We start from the raw sequence: 15,627 nt of genomic DNA, 5'->3' as shown, positions 1-15,627 counted from the left end.
GTTACTCCAATCCTTGAACTCTTCAGACTACCAGTCAGACTGACCCCGACCAAGACCTACACCCCATGGAATCTCAAGCCACAATGGAGAAGGAAATACACAGTCTGCACCCTAACACTCCAGGAGTTCCTACTCAGGGTACCCTCAACCTGTGTTCAAGAACATAAGAATAGTCTTACTGGGTCAGTCACTAATACCTGTCCAAAATCCAAGGAGTAGCAATATTCCATGCTACCAATCCAGGGCAAGCAGTGGCTTCTGTCTTTCTCAATAACAGACTATGGACTTTTCCTCCAGGAAATGGTCCAAACCTTTCTTAAAACTAGCTACCCTATCTGCTCTTAGCACAACCTCTGAAAAATAATTCATAAGGCAAGCTGGCTCCCAGGGGAATAGACCCCAAGCTCTGAAATGGCACAAAGCAGGCTGGCCCCACAGATTCACCTGAAGGTTTGACCTGTGAAGCTGCAGTCAGGATCCGCGGAACCTACATCCTTCCTCAGGCAGAGATCCCCTGAATAAGGGGTTTCAAAGCAATGTAGTCACCGAAAAGAAAAATAAAGCAGAGCAGATCAGAAACACCTCTGCATGGTTCACTTTCAGAAAGAAAAAAAAATGAATTGGGCACTATACTCCACTGCAACGTGAGAGGTGCTGAAAGCTGTGTTACTTCTGCAGGATCCAGTTCACAGTTTGGGACTGAATACCATACGTATGGAATCCAGAGTAGATAGAAACATATAAACATGATGGCAGATAATAGGCCTGCTCATCCACAGCATCCACTATCTCCTCCTCTCCCTAAGAGATCCCAAGTTCTGTCCCATGCTTTCTTGAATTCATAAAGTCTTTGTCTCCACCCCCCTCTACCAGGAGACTATTTGATGCATCTACCACCCTTTCTGTAAAAAAGTATTTCCTTATATTACTCCTAAGCCTACCACATTTTAACTTCATCCTATGCCCTCTCATTTCAAAGCTTCTTTTCAAATGAAAGAGACTCGGCTCATACACATTTATGCCATAAAGGTATTTAAATGTCTCTATCGTATCGCCCTTCTTCTGCCTTTCGTCCAAAGTATACATATTGAGATGTAACAGAATGGCCAGTTAGTGCCAATATTCAATGGCCCTGCCTAATTTAAGAGTTTCTGAATATTGGCGGCCAGCCTGCTGAGAGTGATTTAAATGGGCAGGAACCTGCTTCAATTAATTTGAATAACTGGCCCTTTATAAATAAGGCTGGCAAATTAGTAATGCATAACATTTGGATTAACAACTAAACAAAGCCCATACTATACCTTTAAGCGAGTCTTCTTCAGCACAGGTCGAAGAAAAGGACCATCTTCCACCTGTATAAGGCATAGAGAAGCTTCCTTTTTTAACGGTAGCATCAGATCAGCAAATGTGACCAACTTTCTCCCAGATTGTTTCAATGTACCGTAATTCACAATTTCTCTCTCTCCACATGATGAAAGAGTGGCTTCACCTTCATAACAAAATATTCAATATAAAAATGGTTTTTTATGCTCTGCAGTACAGAAAAAACTATCATCAAACAGAATATATCATCAAGCATAGAACATATCATCAGGTATCAGTCATGCACATGGCATCCGGCTCACATTCCAGATGCTCAAACATTCAAGTCCAATTCAACCATGAAACTAGTATGGTGAAAATTTGGTCTTATGTAAATTTCCTTTCCTTAAATTTTATCAAAGTAGTGCAAAACCAATGGGTTATGCCTGTCAACCAGCACATAGAAGACAAGAGACCAACCACTTGAGAGTTCTAACTTATGAAGGGTACTATGCAGCCACAGCTCACAGTGTTACAGCAATGAAAAAGAACCATAACCCTATCTATCCCTGAAAGGAAGTAGCATTGATGATTTTCATTTCTGCACCCTAGAGACGTAGATGAAATGTGTGCTCTTCAACCAGCATATGGAGGAAGAGAACACTCACTTTTAGCAACATCACCACTAGTATAAAAACCTTGCCAGTGTACTTTCACCAAAGCTTATGATAGATTGGTCTTATAACATATACAAAAGTGAGAACTATAATAAAGGAAGAATTATAAGATACTTTTAACCCAGATTGGTCTCGAGATCTATTCAATATAGAAGGAACCAGCTTACAATCTTCTAGGTAGGGACTGGTCTAGCAGGAGTAGAGGAAAGAAAATTATAAGATAACAAATTTCACCTTCCTTACATTCTATTAGAATAATCTAGACATACAGGTGGGACATAACCAAGCTCTACTATCCCAGTGGGAGGAAAATATTACCTCCTTGAGTGCTGAAAGGATCCATTTCTTCCACATCAGTAAAGATTGAACTTCATTCTGCTAGCAGTAGTACAGAAGAGACCTTGAACTTATCCTTCCCCCAGATTCTAAGTGTTCATCAAGCAACAGCTTTCCCTGAAGGGAAGCTTGCTGTGTAAGGTCTTCAACATTGTATTTGCTGACCAATTTGACGGCCACCAGACTAACACTAACATCATGCTGCTCTGGCAGAGGGACAAATAAGGTCATACAGGGCATCTGCTCCATAAAATGAACCTGTTTCCACCCAGACTCCTAAGGGCTAATGATACTGTTTTCTGATGGTTCCCAAAAGGCTTGTTGCACCTACCACAAGCAAGCCCTGAGACAGGCACTACAGACTAGAGAATGACATGGGGATAGGTACCCACGGGGAGGTGATAGGGACAGGGACAAACTTTGCCTCTAAGTCATTCTCTAGACTAGTTATCAATATGTAAAAGCTTAACACATCTTAGACAACTGGCAACTGAATTCATAAGAATAGCCTTGCTGGCTAAGACAAATAGTCCATCTAGCCCAGCATTCCATCTTCACGGAAGCCAATCCAAGTCACAAGTGTTTGCTCTAAATAAACTACGTGAACAGGCTTCATACACCCTCAGTTCTTTCTTCTATATCTAGGGGAGACAAAGGAAAATCTACCAGACACAAAAGTGTAGTTTAAACATTCAAGGCCTTGGGAGTTCTTGGCATCCAACTAACTGGTATGAAACCAACCAAGAAACTCCCCGAATTACAAGTGACTGGCCATTTTGTAGAGATTGTAACATCTTCAATTAATTCATTATTAAACATACGTAGTACATCTTCCAAATTAAATTACAATTGCTTCATTAAGATCCAATGATAACTGCAAACTCCAGCAATTTTCTATAGGTTAGTTTCAAGTCATATGGCCAATAAGAGGAGTTTGAACTGTATGTAGAAGTAGACAGGGAGTTATGAAATTATTTGATGCTCTAGAGGGGTGACATGAGCATAGCGACTCTGGTGGAATATAAGTCGTACAGCAGCATTCTGAACAGATTGAAAGGGAGAGAGCTGGTTACATGGGAGACCAGTAAGAAGCAGATTGCAATCTTGTCACCCTGTATCACCTAGGCCAGGCCGCGCCCAAGTGAGAATGACCGAAAGAGCCCAGGACACACGGTGCTGACCGAGCGGATTATCAGTGCTGATTGGAGTTGGTGGATCAAATGAAAAACACCCAGTTCTGCTTCCAAAACAAAATTCTTTATTCCATTAGGAACTTCAGCTTTCAAATCTACAATTTGCTTTCACAGTTCCAAAAGAAAAATAAACTTGTGTTCCTCAATAATAGTCCAAATTGATTCTTCATTACATCAAGGCAATAATAGTCCATGGATTCCAACTACTTTCAAGATACTCTCTCTGCGTTGGATACAGTCTCTGCCGGCAATCACTTCTGGCCGCATTAGACTGGACTCGCCTCTGAGCTCTCTGTATGCAGAGCTCAGGGCAGAAGGGACCTCCTCCCACAATGACCGTTGGCTGTGGTCCCTCCCAACTAGGCAAGAGGTGATGAGGGAGTAAACAAGGGTTTTTTGGTAGTATGCTCAGAGGAAAGGTTGTATTTTGGTGATGTTATAGATAAAGAATTGCCAGTATCCTGTTCCCAACAGTGGCCAACTCAAGTCACAGGAACCTGACAAGATCCCAAGAAGTAAAACAGATTTTATGCTGTCTATCCTAGGAATAAGCAGTGGATTTCCCCAAGCCATCTCAATAATGGCCTATGGATGTCTCTTTTAGGAAATTATCCAATCCTTTTTTTAAACTCTGCTATGCCAACTGATTTCACCACATTCTCCAGCAACGCATTCTAGAGTTTAATTACATGTTGTGTGAAGAAATATTTTCTCTGATTTGTTTTATTTCTACAACTTAGTAGTTCCATTGCATGCCCCTTATTTCTAGTATATTTTGAAACAGTAATCAAGTGATTCACATTAGTATGTTATAGACTATCGTATCTCCCCTAAATCATCTCTTCTCCAAGCTGACAAGCCCTAGCTGCTTTAGCCTTTCCTCATAAGGAAGCCATTCCATCCCTTTTATCAATTTTGTCACCCATCTCTGTACCTTTTCTAATTCTACTATATCTTTTTTGAGATACGATGACCAGAATTATACACAGTATTCGAGGTGCAGCCATACCATAGAGCAATATAAGGGCATTATAACATAGTCATATTTGTTTTCCATTCTTTTCCTGATAATTCTTAACATTCTATTTATTTTCTTGGCTACAACTGCACATTGAGCTGAGGGTTTCAACGTATCCTCAATAATGACACCCAGGGTGTGGAGTTGGTAGATAAATCCTTTGACTCCAACTCCTCAGTTTCTGGTAGCCAAGACTCCGACTTCAGTACCCAAAATTGTCTCCGATTCCTTTACTCCGACTCCACAGCCCTGATGACACCTAGATAATTTTCCTGGGCAGTGACTCCTAACATGGAACCTTACATCACATAGCTATAGTTCAGGTTTTGATTTTTAAACTCCGAGTACAAAATCTCATTTTAGAGAAAGTATCCAGCTCCTGGAGCATGGAGTCACCCTTAGATGACTTAAATTTGCATGTCTTAGACTAAGGAGAGTCTACAGCCAGATTGACCGATGAACCAGCTGTGCCGAGTCCCGAAAGTAATGGAGGCCACCCCACTGGGCTGGCTGAGCGTCTGATCACCTGCTTCTGTGGGGGGAAAGCTAAGCTGGTTGCTACAGCCCCCCCCCCCCCTTACCCCAGCTGCACGTGGTGCAATGATGTTCTAAAAGCACTAAATTTGCACAATCCTGGCATGAATTCACATGTAGAGACCCCCCCCAAGGACTCTATCTCAGCAGTTATCCAGGCAAAAATTGCAGTTTTGAAGAAACAAGAAGGAAAAAAAAAACATCACTAAAAATCCAAGACGGCCACCGGCACCAAATTTGCACAAAAACCCCCACAATATTTCTCACATTTCCCAAAGTTCCAAAACGGCGATTTTAGGATTTTTCAGGATGGGTAACACAGGGCAATATGCAGAAACTCAGAAAACCCCACTTTTAAACTTTCCCCCAATGTCTCTCACAAGCTGTCAGCTCCTTGTACTCATGGTGACCTGATACACTGGAATCCAACTGCTCACAGCTCTTACTCAGTAGCTGTATAAGAATTCACTGCCATAACGCTGGGAATGCTTTCACAAAACTAATCTTCGGAGTGCCGGTCAGATTCCACTGTCCGACTATGCCCCCACTCCAGCAGACCACCAGATGCGCACCTTGACGGGCAGAAGTGCAAAAATGCAGCCAGCATGCTGTAGAACACCGCTGAGCCCCCTAAGCATGCCTAACAGTCTGCGCTGAACCCCTGCTTAACTGAAGTTGAGACTACTTCAGCCCTGAGCTCCAAGGAAAACTATGCAGAGTGGCTAACAGGTATCCAAAGGGACTGGCCTGTCAGCTACAGACCGAAGTCTATAAATTCTCAAGCAGGTAGATCTCCAAATTTGCTTCAATCACAAAAATACCTGGAAAGGGGACAAAACTAAACTGAACTTAAAACAATAATATGGGGAAAGCAGAACACACAGAGCTGCAGACGTGTGCAGAAGGAAAGACTGTAGAGGGCACTAAACTAATCAGTGAAGTACTACAGAGACAGAGTGAAAAATGCAGAGTGGGTTCCTTCTGCAGAGCATGCAAGTATGGGGAAATAACCCTATTGTCTAGAATGTATCATCTATTGTAGTGGAAAAGGGCATTATAACATTCATCTTTGTTTTCCATTCTTTTCCTGATAATTCCTAACATTCTATTTGCTTTCTTAGCCACTGCCACATATTGAGCTGATGGTTTCAATGTATCCTCAACGATGACACCTAGATCATTTTCCTGGGCAGCGACTCCTAATGTGGAACTTTATATTAGAGAATGACACGGTGACAAAATTCATCACCGTTCCCGTCCCCGCAGATAACCGCGGGAAACCATCTTCATGTCATTCTTTAAGGAGAGAGGGAAGAATCAGAGTATGAATGGCCACAACCACTGACCCGCAAGCTTTGCGTTGAAGAATGCTGGTGTAGAAGGTCTGAGGTTGAAATAAACACTAGAAAATGACATGGGATTATTTCCCGCAGTGACGGGAACGGTGATGAATTTTGTCACCGTGTCATTCTCTACTTTACATCACATTGCTATAGTTCAGGTTCCTTTTTCCCACATGTATCACTTTGCACTTGCTCACATTAAACTTCATCTGCCATTTTGATGCTCAGTTTTCTAGTCTTACATGGTCCTTTTGCAATTTTTCACAATCCTCTTGAGAATTAACAACTTTGTGTCATCAGAAAATTTAATTATCTCACTAGTTACTCCATCTCTAGATTACTAATATGCTAAAAAAATAGCATTCCCAGCACAGACCCCTGGGGAATCCCAGCTATTTACCCTTCTCCATGAGAATATTGACCATTTAAACCTACACTTTTGTTTTCTATCTTTCAACCAGTTCTTAATCTTTCAAAACTCTACTGGACAACCAGTACTTCAGCTGGTCTGGAACTTTACACTGCAGCATGCCCATTACCACCTGCTAGAGATACAAATATTGTGGAGCTGTGGCTGCACGGGGATTGTTTTTTGTCTCCCATAACTCACTGATTCTTACCTACTCATTTCCTTTCCTTGAATCCTGCTAGACTAGTTCAGATAAGCAATATAAATCCATGTTTGGACTGGTCTAGCAGGACAAGAGATTAAACATTTTAATAATTTCATGCTTCAACATATGGTGTACAAGCAGACATATAAAAAAAAAAAAAAAATTGGAGTACTTTAATCTATGTATACTCGATTGTCCTAAAAAACAACAGGGCAGGCAGTCTACAAAATCCAAAATGGTAGTTAACGAAAAGCAGCACAGCCAAAGTGTGTATAAACCAAGTACAATTTTATTGTGCAGACATCAAATAAAACTCATCATAGAGAGTGTGGTGCAGAGGCTAGGACTATAGTCTCAGCACCCTGTGGTTGTGGGTTCAAACCCTATGCTGCTCCTTGAGACCCTGGGAAAGTCACTTAATCCTCCACTGCCCCAGGAACATTATATAGACTGCGAGTCCACTGGGACAGATAGGGAAGTACCTGTATGTAAGCCGCTTTGAGTGTGGTTCAATAGCTACAAAAGGTGGTATGAAGGCTCGATTCCATTCCCCTTTAAATCATATAAAACCCCAACACAGGCCTTGTTTCATCCACATTAAGGGCTGCATCAGGACTTGATAAAATTGGAAAATAATAAAACAGAAAATGAACAGCATAATAAAACAGATTGTACATATGGTATATTTTAAAATATACTATCATCAATATAAAAGCTACATGTCTATAAAGGACATAGGGACTACAAGAAAAACCTATGTCCTTTATAGACATGTAGCTTTTATGTTGATGATAACATATGTTAAAAAACATGTTTTATTATGATATTCATTTTCTGTTTTATTATTGTTTTCTAGTTTTATCAACCCCTGATGCAGCCCTTAATGGGGACGAAATATGGCCTGTGTCGGGTTTTTATGCGATGATTTTTATTTAAGAACATAAGAAGTTGCCTCCACTGGGTCAGACCAGAGGTCCATCCTGCCCAGCGGTCCGCTCCCGCGGCGGCCCATCAGGTCCGCGACCTGTGAAGTGGTTACTGACCACTTCTATAACCTACCTCAAGTTCTATCTGTACCCCTCTATCCCCTTATCCTCCAGGAACCTATCCAAACCTTCCTTGAACCCCTGTACAGAGTTCTGGCTTATCACCTCCTCCGGAAGCTTGTTCCATGTGTCCACCACCCTCTGGGTAAAAAAGAACTTCCTAGCATTTGTTCTAAAAGTGTCCCCTTTCAATTTCTCCGAGTGACCCCTAGTGCTTGTGGCTCCCCACAGTTTGAAGAATCTGTTCTTATTCACTTTCTCTATGCCCTTTAGGATTTTGAAGGTTTCTATCATGTCCCCTCTAAGTCTCCTCTTCTCCAGAGAGAACAGCCCCAGCGTTTTTAACCTGTCAGCATATGAGAAATTTTCCATACCTTTTATCAGTTTAGTCGCCCTCCTCTGCACTCCCTCGAGTACCGCCATGTCCTTTTTGAGGTACGGCGACCAGTATTGAACACAGTACTCCAGGTGCGGGCGCACCATTGCGCGATACAGCGGCATGATGACTTCCTTCGTCCTGGTTGTGATACCCTTTTTGATAAAGCCCAGCATTCTGTTTGCTTTCTTTGAGGCTGTCGCACACTGCGCCGATGGTTTCAGTGATGTGTCAACCATCACCCCCAGATCCCTTTCAAGGTTATTCACCCCTAGCCGTGTTCCCCCCATTTTGTAGCTGAACATCGGGTTCTTTTTCCCTACATGCATGACTTTGCATTTCTCTACGTTAAAACTCATTTGCCTCTTATTTGCCCAGTCTTCCAGTCTCGTTAGGTCCCTTTGCAGGTTTTCACAGTCTTCCGTGTTCCTATCCCTGCTGCAGAGTTTGGTGTCATCAGCAAATTTGATAACCTCACATTTTGTCCCCGTCTCCAGATCGTCAATAAATATATTGAACAATAGAGGTCCCAGCACCGACTCCTGTGGAACTCCACTCGTGACCCATCGCCAGTCTGAGTATTGGCCCTTTACTCCAACCCTATGTTTCCTGCCTGCCAACCAGTGTTTGATCCATCGGTAGATATCCCCTTGCACCCCGTGGTTCCACAGCTTTTTTAGTAGCCGTTCGTGAGGTACCTTGTCGATGTCTGCACAATAAAATTGTACTTGATTTCTACACTTTTTTGGCTGTGCTGCTTTTCGTTGATCACTACTCCCGATTGTCTCCTACTTTTAGTATAAAGAATCTGCTCACCTCTTCCTTCTACTGCCAAAAGATCAGACGTAAATCCTGAAACTGAATATCTGGAACAACCAGTTTTTTCAACTGATGAATCGAAACAATTTCCCTAAAGAAAGAAAAGATTTGGAATAATGAAAGATTAGGTTCTTACCTTGCTAATCTTCTTTCAAATAGAAGATATAGGATTCTGTACAGTAGCTGTTACTTCCCATTAGTCACAAATCTGCAGAAGGGTATCACTTTAAAATTCTAAACTCATCCCCTTCTGCATTGGAGAACAGCTTCCTCTTCAGTTGGTACCAAAGCAATCAAACTCCACTGAAACAGAAGAAAACAGAAGGAGGGGCACAGGGAGCTTCCCTGGCTACAAACCATATTCTGTTCTGCTCTGTAACATGATAAAAAAAACAATGATTAATAAACATTTAACAATTTAACACTGAACAGCAATTATGAACATGAGTAGATATGAACCAACCTGCTAAATGCAACTAGTAAGAACCATAAACCCCCCCTGACTAGTATTTATTGTTTGTATTGACTGCTTTCTCAATAAAAATTATTTGCAAAAAAAAAAAAAAAAAACCCCAAAAAACATCCCCCCCCAAAGGAGAAAGGGCATAGGGTCCCCCATGTTTCTGTAATATTGTCTCTGCTTAATCTTAGATACAGGAGAAAAAGTCCCGGGATGGACATTGCCAATGTCCGAGGCAGAAATCATGCGAATCAAAGGCTCTGACAGGGCAGGACGTACAGAACCCTATGTCTTCTATCTAAAAAAAAAGATTAGCAAGGTAAGAACCTAATCTTTCATTCAGTAACAAAGACATAGGATTCTGTACGGTAGCTGATGTACCAAAGCAGTGCCAGACATCTAGAAAGGAACATGTAAGCCTGCCCACAGTACTGAGGACCCAAAAGCGGTATCCTCTCGAGTCGCCACATCCATTCTGTAGAACTTTGTAAAAGTGTGGACAGTAGACCAAGTAGCTGCTCTACAAATATCATCAGGCGAAACAGCCTAGACTCCACCTAGGAAGCAGCTACAACTCTAGTCGAATATGCTGCAATTGAGATAGGGGGTTGTTTACCACAGGCAATGTGCAAAGATGAAATTGTCATGTGAATCCATCTGGTAATCGAGACCTTGGAGGCTGGCTAGCCTCATCTCGAGTGACTGGTTAGAACAAAAAGGTGGTCGGAAAGCCGAGAATCATTAGTCCTCACCAAGTAGTGCAGGAGGACTCTATGTACATCTAGCCTCTGCAAAATCTTATCCTGTTTTGCTGAACCCTTGGGGAGAAAAGTGGGCAAATGACTCTCTTGATTGATATGAAGGCAGAAACTACCTTGCCGAGACAATGGCGACCAAAAACACAGTCTTAACCTTAATATCCAAGAGGTACATGTCCAGCAAGGGCTCATACGGAGCCTGAGACAGGTACTTTAGAACAATAATGAGGTCCCAAAATGGGAAAGGCCTGCGCACAGTGGCCCGCAATCTGGGTGCCCCTTCAAAAATCGAATGACATCTGGATGAGATGCTAATGACTACATGCTTCTCCAGACCCTAAAACACAAGAAGCCAGCTATCTGTACCTTGAAAGACAAAACCGCTAAGCCCTTTTCAAGACCAGCCTGTAAAAATGCTAGAATCACCGGGATAGAAGCCTTCTCAGGCTCCACCTGTTCCTTGGTACACCATAACTGGAATGCCTTCCAGGTCGTCGCATAAGCCGCTTCTTCGCTGGCTTCTTCACTCTAAGGAGTCATAACGACAACCTCTAGTAGCCCTTCTGAATTAGAGCCGTGCACTCAAAGAGCCATGCCATAAGATCAAAGCACTCTGGATTCTCCATGAGCACTGGGCCCTGACTGAGGAGCCCTGGATGAACTGGCAGCTTGAGACACCTGTCCCTTTGGAGACGTACCAGATCTGAATACCAAGCTCAGCGGGGCAGGTCCACAGCTGCAGATCAGAACACATTTTTTGAGTTCACTTGCAGAAGGAAAAACTGAAAAGGGAGTTATTTTCCACTGCAGGAGGGGAGAGTTCAGAGTTTTGATGTGATACCCTTCTGCAGATTTGCAACTAATGGGAAGTAACAGTCACTGTACAGAATCCTATGTCTTCGCTACTAAATATATCTTTGCATTCCTTCTTGTATGTCTGACTAACCTCTCAAGCCAATAATCTGATAATTAAACCAAATCACAAACTGGATGTCATAATATGCTGTACAATTATCTAAAAGTGGGTGCCCCTCTCAGCCAATTCATTTGTATGGTCTAAGGAAAGATTAAGTTCTTACCTCAGTAATCATCTTTCTGGTAGACATCCATTCCTGAACTTGTGAGTAGTCAATCTCTTCGAGAGAATTCTTGTAGGGAGCTTCATTAGCATTCTTTAGCTCTTTCTCCTATCCTTCTGGGCTGACCTCCAATTCCTCAGTTTGTACAAAAGCAGATGGTAAGGAAATAGAATAGGGAAATAGAATAGGGAGGGAAAGGAAATAGAATAGGGAGGGATACAGAGAGACTTTGTTCTGTTCATATTATCAAACAGATAACAGATAAACAATGTTCATATTATCAAACAGATAACAGATAAACAAAATTTAACTATTTGCAATACATAACAGGGTAAAAAACCCAAAAAACAGACAAGTCACCAACTTGAGCTTAACCTGCACTAAGAGTATGTGAGATTTTATAAATACTCCCTAGCTTCTTCAACGCAGAAATTGCATCCTCTATCCTTGTCAAGGCTGTACAAAGGAAAAAAAAAAACAAGATGTCTGGATTCCCTGGCACCTTTGAGGCAGAAAGCAGGCAAATGAACATCTGACAGGGTGGGCATCAGGAATGGATTGTGTCTACCAGAAAGATTACTGAAGTAAGAACCTAATCTTTCCTTCTGGTATGACAGACACTCCATTCCTGAACCTGTGGAACATATCAAAGCAGTCCCCCAAGTTTAGAAAGGGACAAATGAGCCTGCTGTCAGAACTGAAAATCCAAATGTGGAGTTCTGTTTGACAACACATCCACCCTTTAAAACTTCTTGAACGTATGGAGAGAAGACCAAGTAGCAGTTCTACAGGTTTCTACTGCGAACACCACCAAAGATTCCAACCATAAGGAAGCTACTGTTCTAGTGGAGTGTGCCTTCAAAGATATAGGCGGACATTTTTCACTTCTGATATAGGTTGAAGAAATGGAGATATGGATTCATCTTGAAATGATTGCTTTCAAGGCTGGTTGACCTTTGTGGGCAGCCCCCACCAATATGAACAATGATTTGTTCGCAACCTCTAGATACTGCACACATCTAACAATTTCAACACCTGATCACTTTTTCTTGATCCCGAAGGAGTGAAGGCAGGTAGGCTTACTTTTTGACTGATGTGAAAGCTGGAAACCACTTTTGGTAAGAAAGATGGTACTGTATGTAAGACCACACCAGAATCCAAAATTTTAAGGAAGGGATCTCTGCATGACAAAGCCTGTAGTTCCGACACTCATCAGGATGAGGTAATCGCCACCAAAACACAGTTTTGATGGCAAGGTCCATCAGGGAAGCTTGCTCAAGGTTCATAGTGCACAATAGCCAATGCCCATGGAACCGGATTAAGACTCCATGCTAGAAAGGGATGTTGCACCAGAGGATGGAGGCACAAAGCGCCCTTCAAAAATCTGGCCACCTCTGGATGTGCGGCTAAACTGCTTTTATTAATCCTAGTCCCAAAACATGAGAGCCTCAAATCTGAACTTCCAGGGAGCCAACTACTAGGCCTTTATCCAGACCTTCCTGCAGAAAGGCGAGTACCAGAGAGATCAGTGCCAAGCTTGGGTCCTCACTCATCTGAGCGCACCAAGCTTGGAAGCACTTCTAGGTTTTCATATATGCTACAATAATCATCTTCTTCTTACTTCTTAGAAGGGTGAAGGAGACCACTCTGTCCAAACAGTCTTTATGCGCTACTTAGAGTCATGCCATAAGATCAAAGTGATCTGCATTCTGCAGGGCAATTGGACCCTGCATGAGTAGTTGGAGATGACATGAAGACAAACCTTAGACCCTTTACAGACATACCAAATTTGCATTCCATGGTCACCTCAGCCAATCTGGTGCTATTAGGATCACTGGCCCCTGGCTGCACCATGATCCTGTGCAGAAGTCTGCCTATCACAGGCTTTGGTGAGAAGGTGTAAAGAACTGCGGAGGGAAAGACGCCCACACCAACCCCCGACGTCGGCAGTTGCGGGACCACTTAGCCTTGGAGCCTGACTCGCAATGGGAGAGAGAGAGTCCCAGCCGACAACGCTGAGGAACAGCCCTGCAGAGCGGGAAACTCACCAGCCCTGACCTGCAAAGGGAAGAAACCCTCAGCGACTCCAGCAGCAGGGGAGCCTCGTTACTACCCCGTCCCCGCTGGGCGTGAGAGCCTGCTCCGCCCATCCCAGGCCTGCCGAGAACAGTTTAAATTCCAGAGGAGCGAACGGCGCTCGGCCGTTCGGCGCGATGGCTAAGGCGCACGGCAAAGGCGCCTGCGCCTTAGCACGCGCCTTTGCAAAGCGTCTGTGCGGAGCAAAAGAAGCCTCCTTCCACTGGTCAAACTGATAAGTATTTGCATGACTGACTAACCTAATTATTTGCATGTCTAGATAACCTAAGTCTGTATTATCTATTCCAGCCTGCACTCGCCGCCACTGCTTGAGCGCACAGCTGAATCACCTCAGAACCAAGCTTACCCTCCTCAGTTTGCCGACTTTGGTTCTTTTATTCCAGCCTGCACTCGCAATACAAGACACATAACTTTAAAACTGTTACTACTGAATCAGATTCAGTACTACCTGATTTATTGCTAATTTAACTATTAATTTAATTATCAATTCAACTGTGGCTATCGAATTTGACTTAGGGATATCCGATTTACTGTTATATAACTAATTTAACTGTTAATTTAACTATTATTATTGAATTTGATCTAGTGCCTTCTGATTCACTGCTAATTAATTCCCTAGAAACTGGAAGTAACAGAAACACCAAATAGCCATTAGGACAAACAGGAGTCAGTTTATTCCGCAAGCATGCATCTCCTACTAATTCTACTAATCTATCTAATATATAATAACATCAAGGATGTTAAGTCACTCTATCCACAGTTACATTCAGCCCACTATACTGATCTACCCATCAGGCTTATAATTAACCAACAGGAAGACAGAGCAAACCATATCAAAGTAATCTCAAGCAACGGAAGACATCAACGTATCCCAAAAAATAAAAGGATAAGGGAAGTAAAACCTATCAAAACCACTACGTCCACCAAACCTATCACAGCTACTTCTGTTCCCTGTGCATATCTTAACACCAGATCTGTTAGGAACAACGCATTTTTAATTAAAGACTGGATAATCAACAAGCAAATAGCCTGTCTTTTCCTAACAGAAATGTGGCTACTTTCTGAAGGTGACCCAATAATAAATGACCTACTACCAGATAATTTTAAAATTCACATGCTAAATCGTGATGGAAGAAGAGGGGGAGGATTAGCAATTGCCTCCAAGGAAGGATTTGTAGTTGAACTATTAGATTCCAAAATGACCAACCAATTAGAAATATTAGCCCGTAAAATTAGCAATAAGGAACTAGAAGATTCCCTTACTTGTATATTATTCTATGTTCCACCGAAAAGCTGGCCAAAAGCTAGAGAGGACTTCTGCGAATTTGTCCAACATAACTCAATCACTTCATCACATAATCTAATTGTGGGAGACATAAACTTACATCTAGATGAAATAGACAATCTAGAAGCGAAAGATTTTAAAAACTTTCTCTCTTTACACAATTACAATCTCCCTTCACCCACTCAAACACATGAAAAAGGCCATCATTTAGACGTGGTAACGATGTCCATAAAGGAGATCTTAAATCCTCCCATCTCTCTTTTGGATGGTACTTGGTGTCATGATATCTGGTCTGACCATTACACTTATTATTTCAATCTATTTTGGACTCGGCTAAAATCTAAGACACGTCCATGGACAAAAAGAGAACACCTCACAATGGGCCATATCAACTCAGAGGAATATTGGTCACAATATAATCTATAAGCGAAGATAGAAGGAGTCGATTTCTATGACCACTGGATGAAAACTAGCACATCCATTTTAAATAATAGTGCCCCTAAACGAAATAGTAAAAAGCTGCTCAAACAAATACAACAAATGGTTTGACATCGAACTCTTAACAATGAAACAACCAGTAAGACGATTAGAAAGAATCTTGAAAAAAAGGGGAAAGCTGTCAGACCAGAATAACTGGAGATCCAACATTAAACTCTACAAACAACAGATAAAAGAAAAACGTAAAAACAT

General features: G+C 42.1%; 1 protein-coding gene across 10 annotated transcripts in view; it reads right to left on the bottom strand.

The window, feature by feature from the left end:
- CDCA2 (cell division cycle associated 2) overlaps positions 1-15,627 on the bottom strand; it is a 168,862-nt gene that overhangs the window by 124,025 nt on the left and 29,210 nt on the right. For all 10 annotated transcript variants that reach the window (XM_033947519.1, XM_033947518.1, XM_033947520.1 and 7 more), the window contains 2 exons: positions 9,256-9,349; positions 1,302-1,489 (listed from right to left, as the gene is read on the bottom strand). In XM_033947519.1, coding sequence (XP_033803410.1) covers positions 1,302-1,489; positions 9,256-9,349 — 282 coding nt within the window. The remainder of the gene's footprint in view (positions 1-1,301; positions 1,490-9,255; positions 9,350-15,627) is intronic.

This window comes from Geotrypetes seraphini, chromosome 6 (genome assembly GCF_902459505.1).
Source record: "Geotrypetes seraphini chromosome 6, aGeoSer1.1, whole genome shotgun sequence".
Lineage (NCBI taxonomy): Eukaryota > Metazoa > Chordata > Amphibia > Gymnophiona > Dermophiidae > Geotrypetes > Geotrypetes seraphini.
The sequence above is the reverse complement of the archived record's forward strand: the minus strand, read 5'-3'. Positions and strand labels throughout refer to the sequence as shown.